The sequence below is a fragment of the Aphelocoma coerulescens genome, chromosome 1A (genome assembly GCF_041296385.1).
Source record: "Aphelocoma coerulescens isolate FSJ_1873_10779 chromosome 1A, UR_Acoe_1.0, whole genome shotgun sequence".
Classification (NCBI taxonomy): Eukaryota; Metazoa; Chordata; class Aves; order Passeriformes; family Corvidae; genus Aphelocoma; species Aphelocoma coerulescens.
Window position 1 is genome coordinate 34,332,510 of NC_091014.1, and position 23,139 is coordinate 34,355,648.

At 44.2% G+C, this 23,139-nt stretch overlaps 1 protein-coding gene across 6 annotated transcripts in view; it reads left to right on the top strand.

The window, feature by feature from the left end:
* The first annotated feature begins 4,978 nt into the window (after positions 1 to 4,978).
* SRGAP1 (SLIT-ROBO Rho GTPase activating protein 1) overlaps positions 4,979 to 23,139 on the top strand; it is a 145,649-nt gene continuing 127,488 nt past the window's right edge. For all 6 annotated transcript variants that reach the window (XM_068998347.1, XM_068998354.1, XM_068998397.1 and 3 more), the window contains exon 1: positions 4,979 to 5,624. In XM_068998347.1, the coding sequence (XP_068854448.1) occupies positions 5,558 to 5,624 (67 nt within the window). In that variant the 5' untranslated portion in view covers positions 4,979 to 5,557. The remainder of the gene's footprint in view (positions 5,625 to 23,139) is intronic.

The following is a 23,139-nucleotide window of genomic DNA, read 5'->3' on the forward strand; positions in this document are numbered from 1 at the left end:
TGCCTCTTGTTCTACTGCTCAGCACCACTAAGAAGAGCCTGGCTCCATCCTCTTGCTATCCTCCCTTCAGATATTTACAGACATTGATGAGGTCCCCCCTCAGTCATCTCTTCTTGAGACTGAACAGGCCCAACCCTATCAGCTTGTCCTCATAAGAGAGATGCCTTAATCATTCTTGTAGTCCTCCACTGGACTCACTTCAGGAGATCTATGTCTGTTTTATACTGAGGAGCCCTCATTTGAATCAGGCATGAGACTTCAGTTGCCTAAATTAGGGTGTGTGAAGCTCACAGAATGGACATTCATTATATCCAGAAGAAACTCAGCATAATGGGCAAAAAAAGTAACCTGAGGGAGTACATAGTAAAGCCTAGGGATTGAAAATGATCATGGATCCTGGCATAGCAAGAACTTACAGCATGTTACCCATTCTACATACTCCACCTGTACTTACTGTGGAACAAGAATGCCTCTTCATCCTTTATTCTGCTTCTGGAAGAAACTGTGTATACATGCCCTTACAATCAATATATGCATGCCAGCAGTCAGAGTACTGCTCCTGGAAATGAAAGGTGAGCAACAGCTTGGACTCACAGAGAAACTCAGGTAAGGGAAATATCTCTCCTGAACTACTGAAGTTTGGGCAGCTCGCAATCTTCACTTCATTGTTGTGAAGGTCCATCTGAATGCTTTGGAGCCACTTTCAGGTCAGCCAGGGTGAAGTCCTGGCTCTTCTGCAGTCTGTGACAAACCCCATAAGCCCAGATTTCATCTCCATGTTTCAGGAGTTTATGAGCACAGAGCAGCATTAAGCGCTGCAGTGGTTGGGGGCAGGGGAGAGAAAAAAAGCCTCAATGGTTTTACATCTTAGATAAGCAACTGTATTTGCTAAAATAATCTCATTCCAAAGCAAATAGATTTGATTCTATAGAAATGTGCATCTTATCAGTGATAAACATTTGAACAAGCTCTTTGAATGGTGCCTCTTACTGATTTTTCAATAACAATCAAATGTTTCATTGTTTCAATTAAAGCCTGGTCTTTCACTTAGAGACTTACTGTCCAATTGTAAAATGACTGACTGCAATTATAAAGCAAGATGAATTATTTGTCTTCTTTTCAGACTAAAGAAAATTAGTGTAGGGTTTTATTGTTTAAGGGGTCAGTGTATTTCACTATGTACTTACAGAGAATAGATCAATGATACTCCAGCAACCAGTTATAGGGACTATTTTTATTAGCAGCACAAGAAAGCAAATACTGCTCAGCTCATGAGGCTGTGTAAATGAAATGCAACAATGAAGTTCTCAAGCAAGAATCAAGCATGCCTGCGTTATTCCTTTTTGCACTGTGTATGAAATATTGCAACAACTTCTCTCTGTATAAACACGTCTCTGTTCTATCATACATAATTCAGGTTTTCCAGTTCCCCAGTGGAGTAGATTATCTAACTCCATACACTGAGGTACAGTCCACAAACCCTGCACCAGAATTGTACCACAACAGTACTGTACTATACTGCATTATTGATACAACTCTGTCTCTTGCCACAACATATGTGCTCTCAATCAGCTTTATCCTAATACTTTTTAAATGTCTGTAGCATCCTCCCTGCCAAGACCTGGATATGCTCGACAAGCAGTAAGTTAAGAGTTCACAGAACAACGCTGGATAAACATGACTTCTCAAGCATCATTCATGAGTACACAGGGATTTATGTAACCAGACTGTTCCACAGCTCCAGCACTCTCTGCTCTCAAAATTCATGGGAACTCTGTGAAGATCTTTGGGAACAGGTCTCAAATGACAGGCATTTCTGTAATAATCTTTTGTGTCCTGTAAGTCACCTCAAACGTGGCATTGCAGAGCCCAAGCAGGCTCTGTTCCTGTGCAATCACTATCCCCACAATGGGATTGCAGGCTGTGTAAATCAGTGCAGAATTGAGTCCGGAGACTTGAGCTGCCATGAACATCTTAAAAGAAGATTACACCCATGTAATAATGCACAATCCTTTGCCAATCCCTAAAGGGGGGGGGGGGGGGGGGGGGGCATAGGGAGGAAAGCAGGGGGAGGACAGGGACAGGGGGCCGGAATCAGATTTCTCAGCCAGCTCAATCCTGGTTGTCCTGGAGTCCAACCCTAACTCAGGGATCCAGAATCTGTGCAGCTTTGAGCCTGGCACACTCAAGCCTGCCGGGTCCCTGGCCCATCCTTCCTCAGTGGTCTTGCCACAGTCACATAGCCCTGACCTGAGCGGCTGAATACAGGGACGTCAGTTTCCAGAGCCCAAAAGTGGTTTCTTCATAAGCAGTAACACAATTGCTCTGTCTGCAGCTTCTGTTTTGGCTCTGTAGAGCCAGGCTGATCCTCTGGATGCAGGATCTAGTGCAGAGGGAATGGATGACGTGTAGGCATGGGCATTCAGCCTATCTCTGTACCCTTCTCCTCACAGTCTTTCCAGCATAGGCTCAGTGGTAAGAGAGGGCTGTGTCCTTCAGGACTCAGGAGAGGAGGCACAGAACATTTCTACACCCTCAACTACATTTGGACATGTTTTATATGCCCAAGTCATAGGTAAGAGAGAAAGGGACTGGCCTGGTTGGAAGTGCCAGCCTGCACAACCTCACGCAGGGCACACGGGGACTTGAGCACTGTTCCCTGTCCTGTTTGCAAAAACACTGTCCTCTGAAAGACCAGACAAGACTTACAGCTAATCTTCAGCTAGTGCCCTGTGGTTCCAGGGAACATGGCCCACTGTCTTGTAAATCAGCCAGTCCCCAGCCAAACAGATGGACTCGAACAGCCAGGAGGCAAGATGTTGGCATCAAAGGTTGAGATGAAAATCAAAGTGGCTGGGATTACAGAGATGACTGCTCTTTTGAGGCTAGGCTTCTTATTCAAGGGATGTAATTTGACTATCCAACTTAAATTTTTAAATTGGTTTTAGACAATAACCTCCTGTACTAAGACAGCCTTAGGTGATCTGAATTGGGATCAGAGCTGGACAAAGATTGCACTGGGAGGGCAAGAGGAAGATATGTAATAAAATCACAGAGAACAACACATGAAGAAAGAAAAGGGAACAGGAATCCTGTTACCCTGATCCCCTAGCAGGAAGAGCATGGTACCTAATGAAAGATGAACTGCAAAGGACAGATGTACACTTACTGTTGAAATGCAGAGGTGTGGAAGTGAGCAAATCTAACAACCAAGGCAACGTGCTTATAAGAATTAAAGTAAGAATGTCTTCATGAGTACAGTTAATTGTGCCAGTGATCTCTGAGCACCAGGTCCCCATAGCACTCAAGCTCAAATCCAGCCAAATTATTGGGTAGCTGAACCTTGAACCTTTCCAGTTGCAGATGATCCCACAATTCACTTGTTCTGAAGAGTCAAGTCCTGGCAGCATCAGGGCTAGCTGTCCAAGGTAGGATCTCTTGGAAATTTCACTACACAAATTATACAGCAGCTATCTTTGGAAACTCATTGTAAATAGTGTGCATCTTTGCTTAATCACTCCTGGACATCCCTGACATCAGTGGAGGCCTCTGTCTCCAGAATGTCCCCTGCCTGTTTTGAACCTCCTCAGAGCTGACCTCCCTGCAGCTCAAAGTCTGAAGCTGTGCCTTGCTTTGACTTTTGGCTTTGACGCATGAATGACTACACATTCTTTGCTCATTACAAGGCAGCAGTGTCCATCATTCTGCTTTTTCAATGTTCTTTTTCAGAAAGCTCTTCTCTGGCAAAAGCAAAATTTCACAGCAGCTGGGTCTAAAAGAAAAGTGGGTTGTACAACCTGAGCCACACCTGAGCCCTTCTGCAGTCCCAACCTTACAGCCAGGGACCTTGGACAAGCACGGCTACCAGCTCTGTGAACCACTGTGCTTGACTCCGGGCAGGCATGGTCTCAACTGCACCTGCAGAGCTGGTAGCCAGTTCTCATCCTCCACAGCCTCCAAGGGCTGAACCAGGTTTCAGCTCTTCAGGCAGAGAAGGCTGTCCCCACTACAGCTGGAGGCACCATGGACCAAGGGCATGCGTGGGTCACTTATGCCCTTTGACAACTCACCCCGTGCTCCAAATTTCAGCTATTCTTGCCCTCCTGGGCCATCTTCCCCTTTTCCCAGTCCCAGCTTTGCGGGGAGGGCTGTCCACCACCACTTGCTGGGCTGGAATCCATCCTTCTAAGGCTGACATTGAACGTGACTGTCACACAGGGCCAGCCCCGATGCGTGCCATGCACAGCAGCTCAAGGGAGCAGCATTTTGAGCCTTGCTTGTTTCCCCCGGGAGCTGTGGGGAGTGCCCCACACAGGCATGCTGGCACTCCTGCCCTCGAGAACAGGCTGCACCCGTAGGGGAGCACCGGGCAGACAAGGACGGTGGAAGCAAGACCTGCTGTGCTGAGGGTGCAGCTCTCCCCTTACGTGCTGCCATGCTCTGCCCCCCCGGGTCCGGGCCCCTACGCACACCGGTGCAGCCGTGCCCTGTCTCTGGAGACACTGGGGAGGCACATGGGATCCCCAAAGGCCACTTGTTCCCCCCGGGTTCCCCCTCTCCGCGCCGCTTGGCGCTGTGGGCAGCACGGAGCTTTAACTTTCCCCGCCGGATGAAGGGCCTTCTGTAGCTGTGCCGCGGCCTCACACCCCTGTCCCCCGAGGGCATCCGGCCACCATGTGCTCGATGGGGGCGGCAGGGCGGGGATCTCCCTCCTCCCACCCCCGCCCGAGCCCGAGCCCGAACCCCCCCCGGCTGCTGGGCCTCCGGCTACGGGCCGGCCAGCTCAGGCGGGCGCTGCGCCCACGGGTCTGGCCCGGGGCGGTGGGCGGCCGCCGGCGGGGAGGCGGAACGGGCGGACAAGGCGAGCGAGGACCGGAGGCGGGTAGGCAGGCAGGAAGGGAGGAGACAGCGGCGGGAGGGCGGGGAGAAGTTTATTCCCGGAGACACCTCTCCAGGGCGCGGCGGGGGAGCCGCCCCGAGCCGGCGACTGCTCGCCCCTCGAGGTTGGGACATGCGCCGCGGCGCTGCCGCCCGGGGTTAGTGACGGCGGGGCGCCGGCCCCGAGTTCCCACCCAGGCGAGCGCGGCGGCAGCAGTAAGCGGTGCCTCTGGCGTATGGACTGAGTGCGGCCGGCTGCCTCTTGCCGACCGCTCTCTCCCTGCTTCCCTTCCCCTCTCCCGGGTGCGTGAGGAGAGATAACAATGGTGGGGCGCAGCCGCCGGGCCCCCGCCCTCGCCTAGTGGAAGCGGGTGCCCCGCGGCCACTGTTCCGCCGCCCCGCCCTGCGGCGGCCCCGGGCCGCGGACCGCGTTGCTGCCGGCGGCGGTGCCGGGAGGCGATGGTGCCCGCGCCGGGGTTAGTCTGATCGCCGCTCCCCGCCTCGCCGCCTCCGGTGCCGGCGGCGCTCCCGCGGGGCCAGCGCCCGCCGCCTCCCCGGCCGCCGCGCTCGCTCGGGCTTGCGGCCGCCTGACACAACTTGGGAGTTCCTCCAGAAAAACAAGAACAATTAGTAATAATAATTTAGAACAAGGCGAAGGAGCGGAAGAAGCGAGTGGATAATGTCAACCCCGAGCAGATTCAAAAAGGACAAAGAGATTATAGCGGAGTATGAAAGTCAAGTGAAAGGTAAGAGCGGGGAGGCAGCGGGAGAACCGCCGCGGGGGCCGGGCGTCGTGCCGGCCCCTTCCTCCGGCTGCCGGGCGAACCTCCAGCGCCGGCGGGGCGGCCGGTCCCAGTTGCCCGAACTTCGGGGCGGGAGGGAGCGGCGAGAGGGCGGTGAAGGCTGCCCCCACCCCCAGCGCTCCGAGCGGCGCCGGTGGGTCCGAGGGGCCGGGGCCGGACGGCAGCTGCGGCGGCTCGGCCACAGCCCGGCCGAGCACCTTCCCTTCCTCCACCGACTTCGTAACACCCGGCGGGGGGGTGGGAGGGGGGGAAGGGGAGGACAAAAAAAAAAAGCTTGGCAATTACTGAGGCGGGAGACAATGCTAAGCCATACCCCTTTCTTGAGGCACATGGCTGGTGTCCTCCACCCTCCCCTCAGGGCTGTAGTTTGCTGGGCTGTAGAAGATGGCTAATAAAGAATTATCCTTGTCTACTGAATGAGCCCATTCAGCCATCCCAGGAAGTATTTCAGCCTCGCATTGCCCGGCTGTATCGCATTCAACTATTGTGCCAAGGACAGCGCCGGCAGATCCTGGCTTGAGCCACCGACGCTTCCAGACCCTCGAGTTTCCTCGCCTAGCGTTTTCCCTCTGCCAGTGTCTTGGGCGGAACGGAGATTGGCAAAGTAGCGACATGGCAATGGGGTGTGGGTCTCTTGGAGCGCATCCTTCTGGGTGCTGTCGGGGAAAATATTGTATAATGCATAAATTGTAAGAAATCCAATGATGGATGTAAACCTGAAACACGGCATTTATAAAGCTATGCAGCATCTGAACTCTGCTTTTTAAAATGATACTGGTGTGCTCTTTACATAGGTAGGGTGCTCCCTCCTTGGTGCTGCCCACAGTCTGCGATGTGCAGAGATGGAGCGTGTCCTCAAGCAGGTCCATGGGCTTCAGGAACAGCCTTCCTGCCCCACGCAGGCAAGGGCTGGGGACCTTCTATATGAGGCATCTGGAAGAGGGTGGGAGGAACCACTCCTCAGCTGTTGAAATATTTATTGACTTTGTGTACTAGCATAATATTTTTTCCTCTTACTCGATCTTATGACATCAATTTTTCAAGGCAATGCTTGTAGTTTTGTTTGGGTTTTTCCTCTTAAAAGTAAAGAGGTAATTTTTGAGTTTTTTTCTTTCTAAGCTTAACTTTTTTGTGAAAAATACCTGTCACTATTGAAAGTCTTTTTGTGTCCAGAAAAGGATCTAGGCTTAAAATAAGAGATCTGCCAGGTAGGTGGGCAGTGAGGGGTCTGAGCTGGCAGATAGGCCACCCTTCAAGTGTCTGACATGGGCAGGTCCAAGACAGTTCTCGCACAGCTGTTGTATTCATTGCCATTGAGCCCTTGAAGGGTTGATGCTTTTGCTTCTCTGTGGACATGGTGCAGATTTGTCTTGGTCACTGAGCATAAAAAATGTTTGAGATCTCAAGCTCATTGCAGAGTGTGCAGACTGTTCTTTGCCTCCTCCTAACTTGATTGTTAAAGGCTCAGCCTTTATTATCTGCAGCCAGTTGCTATATATGCCAGTCTTTTCTTTTGAATAATGAAGAAAAAATACCATGCCCTTCAGCTACACATATTGCATCATTTCAAGATTGAGGCATAAAGTACCACTGATAACCTGGCTCTCCTTTGGTATCATGGTCCCCTGTCATAATCACAGAGGGATTTGTAAATATAGCTTAATAGGAATTTTAACTTGATTTGCTTCTTTGTGGTGGTCTGGGGTGTGTGCAGTCTGGTCCCACCCAACTGTCTTGCCTGAATTGTTGATTAGCAGCTGTTTGAAAAAGTATGCTGGGCTAGCAAATGTAGTCAGAGATGTTTTTTCTTTAACCAGCATCACTACAATTGTATTTCAGGTGGCGTGAACTGTCTGTGCTAAGATATAATCATGCTTGACACCAGCTCAGTGATACTATAAAAAAGCAGTGATACCACTGTGTGATACCTTGAAAATCTTTTTGATATTGAGGGTTCAAGGCCTAAGGAATCAGCCCTTGTTAGCCAGCAAGGTAGCTTTAAGGGAATGTAAATTCAGGAAAGTCAGATCCCTATATACTGCTTGGAATTTCTTATATTAGGTTAGGAGAAAGGGTGTGGCCAAATTGCTTTTGCTGCCTCTGATTTCTGGTGTTTGCTGTGGCTAGCTGATTTCTCACTGCTGATGTGTGTAGTTGCTGAAGGATGTGGACAACTGGGCAGCAGACTGGCCATTTGAGGTCCTCTGGACAGGCGTGTACACAGGAGCACAACAGCACGGACCTCCTGTACCCTGTTGTGAGACTGCATTGAGCCCAGGTTGCTGAGCATCAGCGTTAGTGCTTCAGAATGCCACTGATGAGTGCATTTGTCCTAAGATGTCTGAATATTGATACTGGAGGAAGAGGGGCCTGTAATGTACATGGCCTGCAGGATGTGTGTATGGTGCCATAGTTGGAAATGAGGATTTGATAGTGCCATTCTTCACATAGCTTTTCTGCTCTTAACTCCTCAAATAGGAAGCAGTAACAGATGTTAATTGTTGGGCCTGGCTCCTGAGTGGTGTAAACTGACCTCTTCTCCTTGGATTTTTAGCAGTATCACTAGATTCTGCTGTTCCTATGTGACCTCTACTAAACCAACAGCCAAAGTCTGTAAATGTTACCTGTTTGTCAAGCTGAAATAAACAAGGTACTTCTGACTTGTTGGGCAGAACATTTTATTGCACATTTTTTTTGCAATGTCCCTGTTCTTCAGTCTGACTTCTCTCAAGACATGTCGCAGTTGAAGCAATAAGGTGTGCTTACTTCCCTGCGCATTGTATAGAAAGCAGAAGGATATTTCTTAAGGATGTCTTAATACCAAAGTTAGATCTGTCTAGCTGGATACCTATACCTGTTGTTCTGGGAGATGTAAGAATATTATGATGGCATAGGTACCTTACTTTGTAGACATAAAGGCACCTGGGAAGTAAAATAACTAATAAAATATTCCTGGTCATCCACAGTATCAGTTGTATCTGTGTTTTTCTGAAGAATATGGTAATTTTATTTGCACTTGAAGTCATTAGAGGTACTTCTACCAACCTTACAACTGGTGTGGGGGATACAGCTAAAGCTAGAACATGGAAGGAATACTTTTTAGATGAGCAACAGACTGGTGGTATGGTTATGAGCCAAGTACTAACTTTCTGGTATATGACACTGTTAGATTTATAGACAGCATGCCTTAACTCAAGGCTCCATTGACTGTAGTAGCCCACCATACCTTTTGTATTCTGGGGACCAGCTGCTCCTTGGTACTGCTGATAATTTCAAGTAGTGTCTATTGATAAAGTTACTGAGCAGTTCACACTAGTGAAGAAATACTAGAGCATCCTCTGATGTCCGTGGGTAGATGTCTTGAGTATGGTAAAGGGTGAGCTGGTGAGATCTTGAATACCTAGCTCCCTTTGGAAATTTGTCATTCTGAAAAATAAATCTGTTGTGGTAGCAGAGGATTGGGGATTTACTGCTCCGGAGCTTTTCAGTCATTCATGTTAAACTGGCATGTTTGCGTTCTTAGGACTTTCAACTGGCCTTCATGCACAGGAGAAATGTGCTTTGACTAGGTAAGCACTGTATTGTCTAATTATCTGGGCCTGTGTCTTCAGAGAGATGATCCATACGGCCTGAACTGTTGGGAAGCATTGGAGTTTAAGTCTCTTAGCCTTCTTAAGCAAAAGCATCTCCAACTGAAATGGACTGAGGGAAGAGCTGCTTAGATCCCTCCTTTTTTCACCTTCATTTTCCGGTTGGAAATGACCTAGTTGAAATGCAAGCCCAAAAGCAGTTTGTGGAGGAAGACACTTCCCCAAGATCAATATTTGCATGGCCTTCTTCAGAACAAAATACTCCTATTTTTCATCCCAAAGACTCGGTAGCAGTCTGTATTATATTGCCTAATTAATTTTTATGGAAAACGAAAATTCTAAATTGTGAAACTGAATTTCAACTTCACGTTAAAACAACACTAGGAGCCTCTCTGAGAAAAGGCTGAGTTCTGAAGTACAAATTGGGCTGTTTAGTAAACTGATAGCTATTTTGAATAAAATATTTGTAATGAAATATTTGGTACCTTGGATGATGCCAGAATTCTTGCGGTTTATTTAAAAAAAAAAATATCTGATTAATAGATACCAGTTTTCAAAGTTCAAGTTTATCAAGTGTGGTTTAGCAGAAATTTTTCTGGTCAAAGAACTTGACCACACACAGGACTCTGTCTGATACAGAAAGGATATGGTTCTCCATGCTGTTTTCCAATTGGAGTTACATTGTGTAATGAAGTTCCTTATCTTTTCCCCCACCATTTTCTCCTAGCTCTCTGATCCTCCCTTTCAGAGTACAAACTGCAGTTGTCCAGGTAAATGTTAATAAGTTTGTAGTTGACTGTGCAGCTGAAAGGGGTATCTGCAGATTCAGACAGTTCAGTCATAAACTGAACAGTTTTTTGGTTGGTTTTGGGGTTTGTTTTGGTTTGTGGTGTTGTTTTTTTTTTGTTAACCAGCGTATTTAGTACTCTTACTCTTCCACGGCTTTTTTGAAATGAAACCAAGAAACTTGGTTTATTACTATGCTGTGTACCAAATTATTTGGGGCATGGTCGAACCCTACTAAATGCCTGCTTCCCAAAGGTCATGACTGAGGAACTGCAGAGGTTTTGGTTTCTTAGTCTTTCTATATAATTAAAGAAAAAACCCATCTTTTCTTCATGCCTTTTTGAAAGTATGACCAAGAGTCAGGAAAGTACATATTTTTTTTCCTGCCTTGACCACACACTGCAGCTGGTATGTTCCTGCACCACAGTGAGGATACATTTATTATTTTACTTGAATTTAAAGGTGAATAAAGTCTTGATTACTATAGCTCACATGAAAAGGTAAGTAGTGAATGGGTTGTCTGAACAGTGCTTCTTTCTTGCAGTATGGCAATCATAGTGCATATTTAATGCATGTGTTTAGTAGATCCACATTTTTGTTAGTCTCCAAGATGAAGTTTTGACTTGCCTCTGACTCTGAAGCAATTTGGAAACTTTTTATGATCATTTCTTTGGGGTGTTTTTTTTCCTCTGCGAGCATACTTGCTGTGCAGTTTTGCTGTTGCAGAGCAATGCTCTAAATCATGCTAAGGTCATTTAATTTCCTGCCATTATCTTTTATTGGTCACTTTTTTATGAACTGAAGTTCTACTTACTAATAAAATTAAACATAGCTTTGAAGTGGCTGCTGTAAGAGAGAATGGGATCTGAATTTCTTTCCATTTTCTGCTTCAGACTTTGCTTGGGTTAGGTCTTGCCTTTTGTGAAAACTGGTCTCCTTGTCAGTCAGAGGTGATGGATGGTAGTGCTGGAAAAAAGCAGGTCAGTGCTGTTGAGACTGGATAAGAAGTCCCCTGCTGACCATTACACAGCCTGTTAGAAATCACTGACCATGACTTGACAGTGCAGTGTGTCTGATCTCTGCTTTGGACAGGGATGGACATGGGAGAGAGCACAAATGGAGCTAGGCAGGTGTCAATGCAAGCTCCTGTGGTGTTTGTTCTTCCCTTTACCTTTTTTTTCCCAACCCTTCCTACATCTGTCATGCTATCCCACATCTAACCTTTCTGGTCTCCCTAGTGGAAATCACTGCTACCTTAACTTGTATTAATCCCTATTAGAGTCTAATCTACTCTTACTGCTTGGCTTTCACAGGGCAAATAGGCTTTGAAAGAGTGTGGGGGGTTGTTTGTGTGTGAGCGATTAGGCTAAATGTGTAGCAGGGCTGCCTGTGCTGGGGGTGCTGCTGCCTCTGCTTCCTGCAGGTTTTAGTCTCATGGCAGTGTTTCTTCTGTGAGTGGCTTCTCCCACCTTGCTGTGTGCTGACCCAACCCTTCCAGGGATCTGCCCTGTACTCTCTGCTGTGAGCTGTCTGGGCTGATGCGATAGAGTGCTGGCCATCTGTGAGGCAAGGCTAGCTGACCTTGCACTGTGCTGGTCAGTCTGGGAGCTGTGAGTCATGAATAGCCTCTTGTTCCTGAAGTTATTTCATCTTTTCTTTCCCCGCTTTTTGTCTCTTGGGCCCTGTGCCACACACTCTGAGGTTCAAGAGATTGTGGGGTATGTGTGTAGGTACATACATATGCATGTGGAAGAAGAGCAACAGCTGGAAATTGAAAGCAGTGGTTAAAGGTGCAGTGACTGGCATCACTGCTTGTGTACCAATAACAGGGATGAGGCTGGTGGGCTGTGCAGTAGCAGATACTTGGGATGAAGCACAGAGGGCCATTGCTGAGAGCATGGGTTCATCTCTTGGGTAAGAGACAGAGTTATCTGCACAGGAAGACTGCTTGCTGTGTGTCTTTTACATCACTAAGGCTATATCTGGCACCAAATCTAAAGGAGATGGTTATCACCGCTTTTTCCTTTGTTTCCAAGACTTAAACAACTGCAGGCTGTTCTGGCAGTTTGTGTGGTGGCTTGGTCCTTTGGGAGTGCTCTAAGACAAACAGTTCACTTTGATCTGTTGTAATGGAGCCATAATCCTGAGGCACTACTTCCTCCGGAACCTACTGTTTTCTGCAGCTTGTGGAAGTCATCTTCTAGTAGACACTGAAGTATGTCACAAGTGAGTTACATCCACCTGGCAGGCTAAAGGTGTTTTACTGATGCTCTGCCCGCTAATCCATCTTGTCCAGGCAAAGCACTCATATTCTCAAGCCATTTTCAGTTTACTTCAGTTCAGTAACTGATCAAGGAAGATCTCTTTAAGAATTCCTTCCCTCTCATTTGTTCTCCTCTGTCACTGTTTCTTAGGCATATACCAGTATGAATTTCAAGATGCAATATTCAGTCTTGCATCATACAACCCACTGGAAACCTGAATTTTACCTGCAGGTGACTGATAAATCCTGAAATTGAGATGTAATGTCATTATGAAAAATGAGCATTTTTGAAATAACCCTAAGCAAATCTGATGTTCTGTTTCCAAGAACTGGCTTGTATACGGGCATGGCCATGACTTCACATTACTCTGTTGTCTTCTCTGGAAGGTGTAAGTGCTTGGTTTAGTTCATAGTTGGCGCAACAAAATAATCCCAGCTTTAGGTGCATGTTAATGAGGTAGGTGTTGCAGGTAGGAAGGGAAAACCCACTAAATGCTCTAAGAAAATGTTGTGGAGAAAGTGTATGCTTTATGATTTGACTCTTTAATAATCATATCTGTGAAATAAGTTAAAGATGGCCTGTGTTATTTACTTCAAACTCTATCCAGTGCAGGAAAGTGCTGTTGATTTGACTTTAATGAAGTCTCTCCTAAGGTATGTGGGTTCTTTATCTGTGTTTACCTAGATCATAGCATCTGAGGGGTTGCTTTTAATTAAGGTGGTGAGAAGGGAAAAACACTTTTTCTTTGTCTATTTTTCTCAAAAAAGATTTAGTAGAACTTGCTTAGAAGTGTGATCATGGATTCACCAGTTAGAATATTCCTGTTAACTTTGTTATGTTATCTATTATTGACCAATAAAACATGCTTTAGTTTCAGTTGCAACCTCCTGAGACTTTCCTTTATAGATGCAGAAGTGCTGACAAGCAGGCAAGGGAGCTGTATTAGCATATTTACCAAAACATTCTCGAAATATACTAGACCTAAGTGGTTTTTTTTATTGTGAAATAGAAGTTACAAAAAGTATAATTAGAACACTTATGGTGCAGTATTTCTTGTTAGCTATATTCAGAATAAAAAGCAAATGCAACTGGCTTACCGGATGATGACTTCCAGGAAGTAATGATTGTAACCCTTTACATAATTAGCTGTTGTGGGAAACAAAACTGACTACAAATTCATGTAAACTATCCAGACTCCTTAACTGACTCAGTGCTTGCTCATCTGAATTACCCTGCATGTAGGCTCTGCTAGCAGTTTGTTGGTGCTGTCTTGCATGGGGAGTCTTCAAGATGCTACTTGTTTCTTCCAGGGTGTCAGAAATGGAGTGGTGCACACTTTTGGCTTTGCTCTGTGTGTAAAACTAAATAAGGAGACGGGCTGATCCCCTTTCATCTTCCAGTGTACATTCTTTAATATGGGAAAAGAAAGCAGTCTCTACTGTTTTAGCTAGTTCCAGAGTATCTGCTTCCTGAAAATCGGAGGAATCTATTCATGTTTACAGAGTACAGAGTACACCAGAAGTCTAATAAGATTCAGTGATAGCTCTTGTATGACTCTGTTCTTTCAACAACCTGTCTTTTTTCAAACCTTGCTGTTCTCTGCTTTTCCCCTCGGATTCTTTTTTAAGCAGAGAGAGGATAAACAATCTAAAGCATCAGGTCAGAGGCAAGATAAAATAAGTGTTCATTCAGTACCAAGATGAGCAGGCATCTCAACTGAAACTTTCTAACTCAACAATTAAGTTACTGTTTTGCACAATAATGGAGAAATTGAAATGACTAGAAGTCACTTAATTGAATTTTTAAAATATAGATCAGATGATCTGTCATTCTGCTTGTTCTACTAAAGCCAAAAAAAACCACCCCAGAAAGACTTTTGCCCTTTGTCATACACTTCAATACTGGTGTCTGTGACTAGTTGCTGTGACTAAGTTGCTAGGCATAAAGTTACTTTTATTTCTTTGATTGTATTTATGCAAGCACTCAAAAGGCATACTAAAAAGAAAAAAGTTCTTAACCCTTATCATAGGATACTTAATACACCAAGGTTGCTATAAGTGGTAAGACAGCACAGCAAGCTCTCCCTCTTGAAAATCACTGATTTGCCAATGAGTAGAAATGAAGGTGTATAAGCTCTTGTCCATAGGTGCCTTGTGTATTTTGCAAATTGGTGTCTGCATTCTTGGCTTAACTAATCCTAATTCCTTGAGAAACCAGCTATGTAGCAGAAATATAGCTTTTGTGTGTGTTGTATTGCAAATGGATAATTGGTATGTTTAAGAACTTAACAACTGTGCTGTGCTTGCTGCCCAGCAGACTACTTGAGGTTAAGGCCAATGTAGTAGGGTTGTTGGTATTATGTACCTTTTTTTGAGGCTGTTTTCATGTATTTGTGCCTTCCTAATTTCCAAGTAACAGTGCATAAAATTAGTGAGATTCTTAATGTAATGACAGAAAATAGAATCAAAGTGTTAGTCTGCTCAGATACCTTAGCGTTAAAATCACAACCACGTGCAGAGTGGGAGAAGGTTCCCCTGTGCAGAAGAGATGAGGGAGCTCAGTGCAGGTAGCAGGTCCCCACCTGTTAGGTGCTCCTCTCATCCCAGGGTGCCATGGAGGAGCCTGGAGGCAGCAAGTGCTGTCATGCATGCGTGGCATCACTTCTTCCCCAGCAGCCTGCGACAAGCAGTCTGTGTGCATCTGGAGCCAAGCTCATCGGATTATTGCGGACTGTATTGTAATCCTTTAATTGCCAGCCACTTCTGATGCCATGATATTGTAGTTGTGGGTCAAATCCTGTTCTTCTTAAGCAGTATTCCCACTTTACCTGTGGGATGGTGGAATACACTACACCTTGTGAACTTGATCATGTAACCTTAGTGAGGAAAAAAGCAGCCAGGAGCACGCTGTTTCTTGTAGCTCATTGCGTTCTGGGCAGACAGCTGTCAACAAACTTGTTTAAGCTAGAATGTATAAATTTGGAATGGAATAAAATGGAATAAATGGAATAAAATGCTAATTTTTCAGGTTTCTTTTGTGTCTGGGAAGTTATGGGCTGTGAGAGTTGGGCCTTTTACTGTTTTTCCTCCAACCGTCCTGTGAGATTTCTTCCTACTTCAGGTGTCTTTTACCAAGGTTTTAATGCATTATCATGGTAATTGTTTTGAATAACAGCACCCAAGGAAGATACGATACCTGGCCTTTGGGAGATGTTTCTGGTACTTCAAGGAAAGAAAAATACAAAAATGTTAATGGAAAAATTGTGGAAAAGAAAAATAGTCTGTATTTGGGCAAGATGCTAGTGCTGCTTCTACCTGCTAACAGCAGAACAAGGGAAGGTGAATACTGAATTAAGCGTAGCTTTGGCTGACTGTGCCTACATCCAGAATACTGGAGCACCTTTTCCTTACGAGACTGTTTTTATGTCTAAAAATACCTTGTGAAGTATATGCGTGATGCACTGGGCTGCAGTGAGACATGCAGTATTGAAAGGGTGGTGAAAGAGCAAAGATAACTTTTAACTAACACAGACCAAGTAGCCAATGCACATAAGATTTGCTTTGCAGCTTTTGCCTGTCTTTCAGAACATAGAATTTTTTGGGCTGGAATGATCATGTATTTCCATAGCCAGGGACAACTTCCAGTGTATCAGGTTGCTTAAAGCCTCATCCAGAGTGGCCTTAAACACTTTCAGGGATGGGCCAGCCCCAGTTTCTCTGGCAACCTGTTCCTGTGCCTCACTACTCTTAAAGAATTTCTTCCTTGTATCTGATCTAAAGCTACTTTCAGTTCAAAGCCATTACCCCTTCTCCTATGACTACATGCCTTTGTAAATATTCCCTGTCCAACTCTCTTGTTCCCTTTAGGTACTGGAAGGCTGCTCTGAGGTCTCCTCTGAGCCTTCTCTTCTCCAGGCTGAGCAGCACCAACTCTCTCAGCCTGTCCTCATAGGAGAGGTGCTCCAGACCTCTGATCATATTCATGGCCCTGCTCTCAACTTGCTCCAGCAGGTCCTCATCCTTCTTATGTTGGTGGCCCCAGAGCAGGATGCAGCCCTCCAGGTGGGGTCTCACCAGAGCAGAGTAGAGGGGAAGAATCGCCTACCTTGGCCCACTGGCTACATTCCTTTTGATGCAGCCCAGGATGTGTGCCAACATTGCCAGGTCATGTTAAGCTTCTTGTCAACCAACACGCCCAAGTCCTTCTCAGGGCTGCTCTCAATCCATTTTCTGTTCAGCCTGTATTTGTCCTTGAGATTATCCTGACCTACATGCAGGACCTTACACTTGTCCTTGTTGAACTTCATGTGGTTTGCAGGGGCCCACCTCTCAAGCCAGTCTCGGTGCCTCTAGATGCCATCTCTTCCTTCCAGCATGTCAACCACACCACACAGCTTGGTGTCATTCTCAAACTTGTTGTGAGTGCATGTATTCAACCCCATTGTCTGTGTCACCAATAAAGATGTCAAAAAGCCCTGGTCCCAATACAGACCCCTGGGGAACACCACTCATTGCTGATTTCCATTTGGATGTTAAGCTGTTGACCAGAACTCTTTGAATAAGACTATCCAGCTCATTTCTTATCCACTGAGTGGTCCATCTCTCAAATCCATGAGGCTCCAGTTTAGAGACAAGGATGTTGCGTGGGATAGAATCAAGTGCTTTATGCAAGTCAAGGTAGGTGACGTTGCTCTTTCCCTATCCAGTAGTGCTGTAACCCACATTACAGAAGACCAGCAAGTTTCTCAGGCACAATTTGCCATTATTAAAGTCATGTTCACCAATCACAGTATTTTCCACCTGCCTTAGCATAAATTCTAGGAGGATCTACTGCATGATCTGGCTAAGCACTGAGGAGGGACTCATCTCTGGGAAACCTTTCTGGACAATCATAATGTTGAGCAAGAAAAACCCTCTTTTGCGTATCAAAAGGGAAAAAATCAATGAAAATAAGAGCCAAAGTGTAATTCCTTCAATATATATTCCCTAACAAGCGAACTAGTGGATTGCTGGTGAGAGAGTATGGGTGTTCAGAGGGACTGTTTGAGGAGATTGCAAGCGCATGCTTTGCTATTGGCCTGCTGGGCAGTTCAGTATAATTGTGTTGTTCCCTGGTGGTTCCAGGATGGCCTCTGTCTATGGGGGAGGGAGGGGGTAGTCTTTTCCCAGGCCTAAGAGGACAGACTTTCAGGCTACAATAGCCGTTTTCAGTCTTCTATGAAGGTTCAAAGAGGCTTAGGGTGTAAAATATCCCATGGATTAAATTTATAAAAGAACTCTAGCTCTTGTGTTTGCCTTTCAGATGCCACGTTTAGTTCCACTTTGGTTGCTGCTTCACTTCAGAGGTGTTGGTGTGTTTGTGTGACTGCATATACTGGCCTACGTGTTCATTCTGTAGTATAGTTTGAAATGCAGCATCTCTAACATTTATACATTTATATAACATTTATAGACCAGACTTGGTCTCTGCCTTGCCTCCAAGCTGGCAGAGACCAAGTGCCAGCCTCATCCATGCTGATGTCATCTGAGTTGCCACCAGAGCAGACCTAAAAATGTTGCTTTTTCTGCTGAGCCACATGAAAATGTGTATGAAATTGCGGCATCAGGAATCTGATCAGTGCATCCTTCCTAGAGATTAGAGCGTTTGCATGAGGAGTTCAGTTTCATATTTTGCTACCTTTATCATACTCAGAATTGAGTCTTGAGTACACATCTCCCACCTTGCAAATGCTTGCCCTGAGAACTAAGGAACTGAGTATTCTTAGACTAGTCTCCCTGGTTTCTTGTTTGTTGAAGCTCTCAAGCTCTTTCCCAGACTTAATGAATATTTAATTATTTACAAGGTGGTTATGAATCCATTGCCTGGTAGTTAGAGGAGCCACTGGAGAGGTAGGGTTCTCTATGAATTCCAGCAAGAGTGTGTTCCTGCTCTACTTTCTAAAGAAATGGAAAAGGAGGAGGACTGTAGGATTGAGGTTTATGTGACCATTCTAAATTAAGAATACTTACTTTATTAATCTGGAGGGGGGAGTATTCAGAGGATACTTTATTTCTTTATCACAGTATGCAGAAAAAACCACAGCTTTGTCCTTTGTAATGATTTTTAATCTTAAAGCTCTTCCAGCATTTGTGCCAATTTTTGGCAGATTGTCTCTAGTTTTGCAGATAATCTGTGAAAGAAATGTTTGCTCAGTTATTTGAAAGGTTTACATATGAATGTCTGTTTGCTTGAACTTTTGCTTCGATGACTTTTTCTGCAGCACTCCCTCCATACAGCATAGTCAGTCCTCAGTCTCATGGCAATTCTGCTCCCCAGGTTCCTGAGTTGCAGATTCACAAACATCTTTTTTTTTTTTTTTTTTTGCAGCCACCAGAAACTTACTCAGCAAATATTCTTGACTTATTTCATATTTGTGAAGAGTAGGGTTTTGGTTTTTTGTTTTGTGTGGGATTTTTGGGTTTTGGGGGGATTTTTGGGTTTTTTTGAGAGCAAGAAAAATTACTTCAACTGATGTTTAAGGAGGAGAGAAGGGCAGTTGGTCTGCAAATATTACCAAGGCAAACCTGCAGTTTTTAGTCAAATAACAGTGAATGTTTTGGGGTTTAGTGACTAGAGGTGAATGATTACTGTGCATTAATATAGCTGTAAGGAGGAAAAATGAAGAACGAACTATCAGTCATGACAGCTGATCAGGTTATTTCGTTTGCAGAACTGTTCTGTAGGGACACAGTCCTTTAAGAAGCCAAGCTACTTGTTACTGGCTTGGGGCTTTGGTGTATTAATGTGCTTGTTCTTTACTTGTATTGCTGCAGCTATATGTGGTGAAGTCAGATTGTTTGAACAGCTGTATGCAGAGTGCCATAGCTGAGAATCGGGCAAGAAGATGAAAATGTCTGAATTCTTTTCCACTTAATTTAAAAGTGAATTAAAGGCAACCCTTCCGGTATGCTTCTGAACTTGTGCACTGGCATGTTTTGCGTTGGAAAGGACAGTTTGTTCTTAGGTCTGTTCTGCACTCCAGTTATCTGATAATAGTTGTAACTATTCATGTGGTGATTTTTTTAAAAATTACAATTGACTGTTGGGTTAAATGAATAGCTAATGCATCCTGAATCAGTAGTAGTTCCTACTGGAAAATAGTATCTGACTGGATAAGTGTATTGAAGATACTGTAAATAAGGAGATAGCATATATATGAAGACTTAATAGAAATTTCGGTTCTCTAACTATTCATATGTAATCTATTGTTTTTTCAGTTGTAATATCTGAGTTGCAAAGGACATGTTTTTTACATTATGTGGCTTTGTTTTTGCTTAGAATTGTTTGTGTTAGGATAATTGAAAATAAATTTAATTTAATTGCCTTTTTTTACTTCCATCTCTGCAATTACTTTTTTTCTCAGTTTGTAAGATATCAGTAGTGTGGGAGATCATGGGATTAGCTATGATCACTGAAAACTCCATCTTACTTGTAGGTCTGTAGCAAGATGCTCTGGAAAAAAGTTTTCTAGGTTACAGCTTAGACTGTGTGTAGTGCAGTGGGGATTCAGACCTGTTACTAGGGTCATACAGGCCATTATTCCTGTTACAGTGTGTTTATAGCCTTGGAATTACCCCTTTGAATCTCATCTCAAGAGTCTGTGATTTTGGGAAGACATACCTCTTTGTGTAGTTCTTCTGCAAACAAACTACTTAGGGGAGAAAAAAAGCTTTTGGCCTGTCGTAAGTCAGGGCCAAGACTCTGCTCTAATGTAAGAAAGAGGACTTAATTTAAAGTGAAGAGACATCTTATTTCCGGGTGACTGAATGGACTGACAAGAGTCTCCTTAAGTGTACTGAAGGTAGCTGGTTTTGAATCAATAATGGAGTGCCAAGTTCTTGTTCACAGCAGTAAATGAGTATTGATGAAACTGGTGTTTCTCTCTGGAAATTTATTTTTCCTATAATGGGTAAGATTTTTGCCAAGGTCTGATATTTAGGTGGTTTCCTAAGCGATGAGGGGGGCCTTGCTGAAGCAGTGCTGCATGTGGATAGGGTGGAGCTGGCACTGGTAGGTGCTGAGGAAACTTCTCAGTTGTGTAGACATGTCAGTGCTCTTTGATGTGCCTTGGCTACAGGAAAAGCTTGAGACCCACTGCAGTAAAATTTCAGTCAGTTAATGAATTAGGCTTTGAATGCATTCAGTGCACTGAACAGTTGCTAACTAATGCAGGATTGGAGGGATGAATGAAGTGGTGCTGCTTTTACAAGCAGAATAGTTGCTATGTGTCCTGTTAGGACAGCCTTGCTTACTTCACGCACATGAATTTGTTGACCTCAGTAGAGCTCTTAACCTTCCTAGGGCTACTAATCTCCATGATGTCTGAAGGATTTGGCTTAATTTTGGCATGGGCATGTGCCAAACAAATGAATCAAACCGTGAGTCATCATTTTTTGTAGTAGAACATTCAGACCTAGTCCCACAGTCAATGTGTCTGACTGATACTTGCCTGAGAGCTTGCAGGATCTGATCCATACTTTGGGAATCCTGGCTTCTTAAGTGTAGGAGAGACTGTTCTGAAACAAAGGAGATGTAATGCAGAATATACTGAAGCAAAGCAAGAACTGTCACTTGACTCAGATGCAATTCATAAAATAAAATTAGCGTAGGTTCTGGGTGGGATTATACATACACTGCAGAATGTTTCAGTAGTACTCAAGATGCCTTGTGAAAATGGTAGAAGATGTTTTCAAGTTACTGACTGTTACTTCCTTTTTGCAGAAAGCTTAACTAAAGCATGGCACAATAAAATAAAGCCACTTCTAAAATTTATTGGAGGCATTGAATTGTGGAGGTAATGGAGAATGATGTGAATGTCACTTTCATGTGTGCACTATAAAATGCAAAAGCACAAATGTAGTAACCACAAGGCTCTTTTTGATGTTTTAATCTTTTAAACCTTTGAAATGGTGGTGTGCTTGAAAGGGCTTCTAAATCCATTGGCTAGTCTGTGCTGTCTCGTATTGTGTTCAAAATCATAGCAGATAAAGGAAGAGTGATCAGAAAGCTTAATGCAGTCAGAGCGTCACGACCTGTTATGTAAAGCAACATTTGGCAGGGCCTTCCCAGCTGCTGTAAATGAATGTTAACAGCATTTTATCGTCTGCTTTCACTGTCTTTATTACATAATCTGAATATTTATGACCCTATTAATATGTTTAGCTTTGAAATTACAATATTGAAGGAATGAAGGTTCCATAGAATATTGAACAACAAGAATGATTTTATTTTTTGCCTCATAAACAAAAGTTGTGTTAATATTAAAAAGCTGTGAGTTCGTGTTTCAAATAAGTTTACTGAATTGCTTTACAGGTATATATTATTTATTCCCTAAATTATATATTTCTCTAAACATTGTCATAAGAAAATTATTTTGGTGACAGAACTTTGTTACTGAACATGATGTATCTGTGTGTATGTGAAATACAGGGCACTAACCAGAAAGTGATGACTTTTTTTACTTGTAATGCAAGTCCTTGAATTCATTGTGATGATACTCTGTAGCCTTGAACAAACATAGCCAAACTAGACTAGGTCCAGGCTATCAGAATCACCTCCATCAGAGAGCTGCTCCAGGTAGGATTTTGGGGCAAGCCGTGGGCCTAGTTATTTTTACAAGGGTTTTTGTGTGGGTGGAGGGGCTTTTGTTTGTTGTTAGGGGTTTTTTTTTTTGTAACCAAAATCTTGCTTTCTACTGTACTTCCTCACAAACCTACACGCCCTCCTTCTGTTGTGACTAGCTATACTGTTGTCATGTGACCTGAAATGCATATCACGTAATTGGGGTATGTGGTACCACGTTACGTGTCTGGGGACTGGTTGCAGGTGCTGTCCCACTACTGAGTGCACACTTGCCTGTATCGTGATTGTACGTGGAATTATGTGTAGGATGGTAATATGCTAGGTCAGAAGATGAATGAGGAGCTGTAAGTCATTTCCCTTGGGTGCCTCTTGGATTATATTATGTCCACAAACAGAACTGAACACCACCATTTCAATAGTAGTCTGCAAATTTCTAATAAGATGGTGTGTTCAGCAAGTGGCTCTCACTGATGGAATTTACGAGTGATACTGGTATTGTGGTTCTTTATCATCCTGCAGGCTAAATAGCTCATTTAGCTGCAGGCTCATAACTGCAGGGTGTCTACAAAAATCCAGAGTGGAAAACAAAGTTTTGCATCTGAGTGGAATGAAGTTCTTGGTCACTTTTATCTTTGAGTACAAAATCTATAGCCTGTCTGAAAGCTGCTGTCCTAAATGTCTTCCTACTGATTGCCAGGGCTAGAGTTTGAGAGATGTGGGTGTTTGTGGAGGTGGGTCCCTTTTGTTTCTAAAAGTCTCATGGGTGTAGTGTGAATCCTGTGGTGTGTTGTGGCACTATACCTAACAGAGTAACTCTGTGTCGTAGTGGTCTGTACTTCCACCCTCTACACAGTTCAAACCTCCTGAGCTGGTGGAGGCAGCTGCACATGACTGTAAGTGTACAAATTCTTAGAAATGTAAAGATCAGTGGTTACAGGGTGTGGAGTGTTAAGAGTCAGGAAGTAAGTTTAGATTAACACATATTTTTTAACAGTATTTTGTCCCCAAGCAAGGTTGTTATAGTTACTGCAGAATTCCAAATGGACTCTCTTCCCTTGTGGGGATTAGAGATTTAAATATGTATTGTTCTTCTGGGTAATAGTATTGAGCAGTCAAGTAAGGTTCATAATAGAACAAGGAAACCTTTATTTAGGACAGGAGTTTCAGTTGCATTCTTTTTTGCTTTGTGTAAGAGAA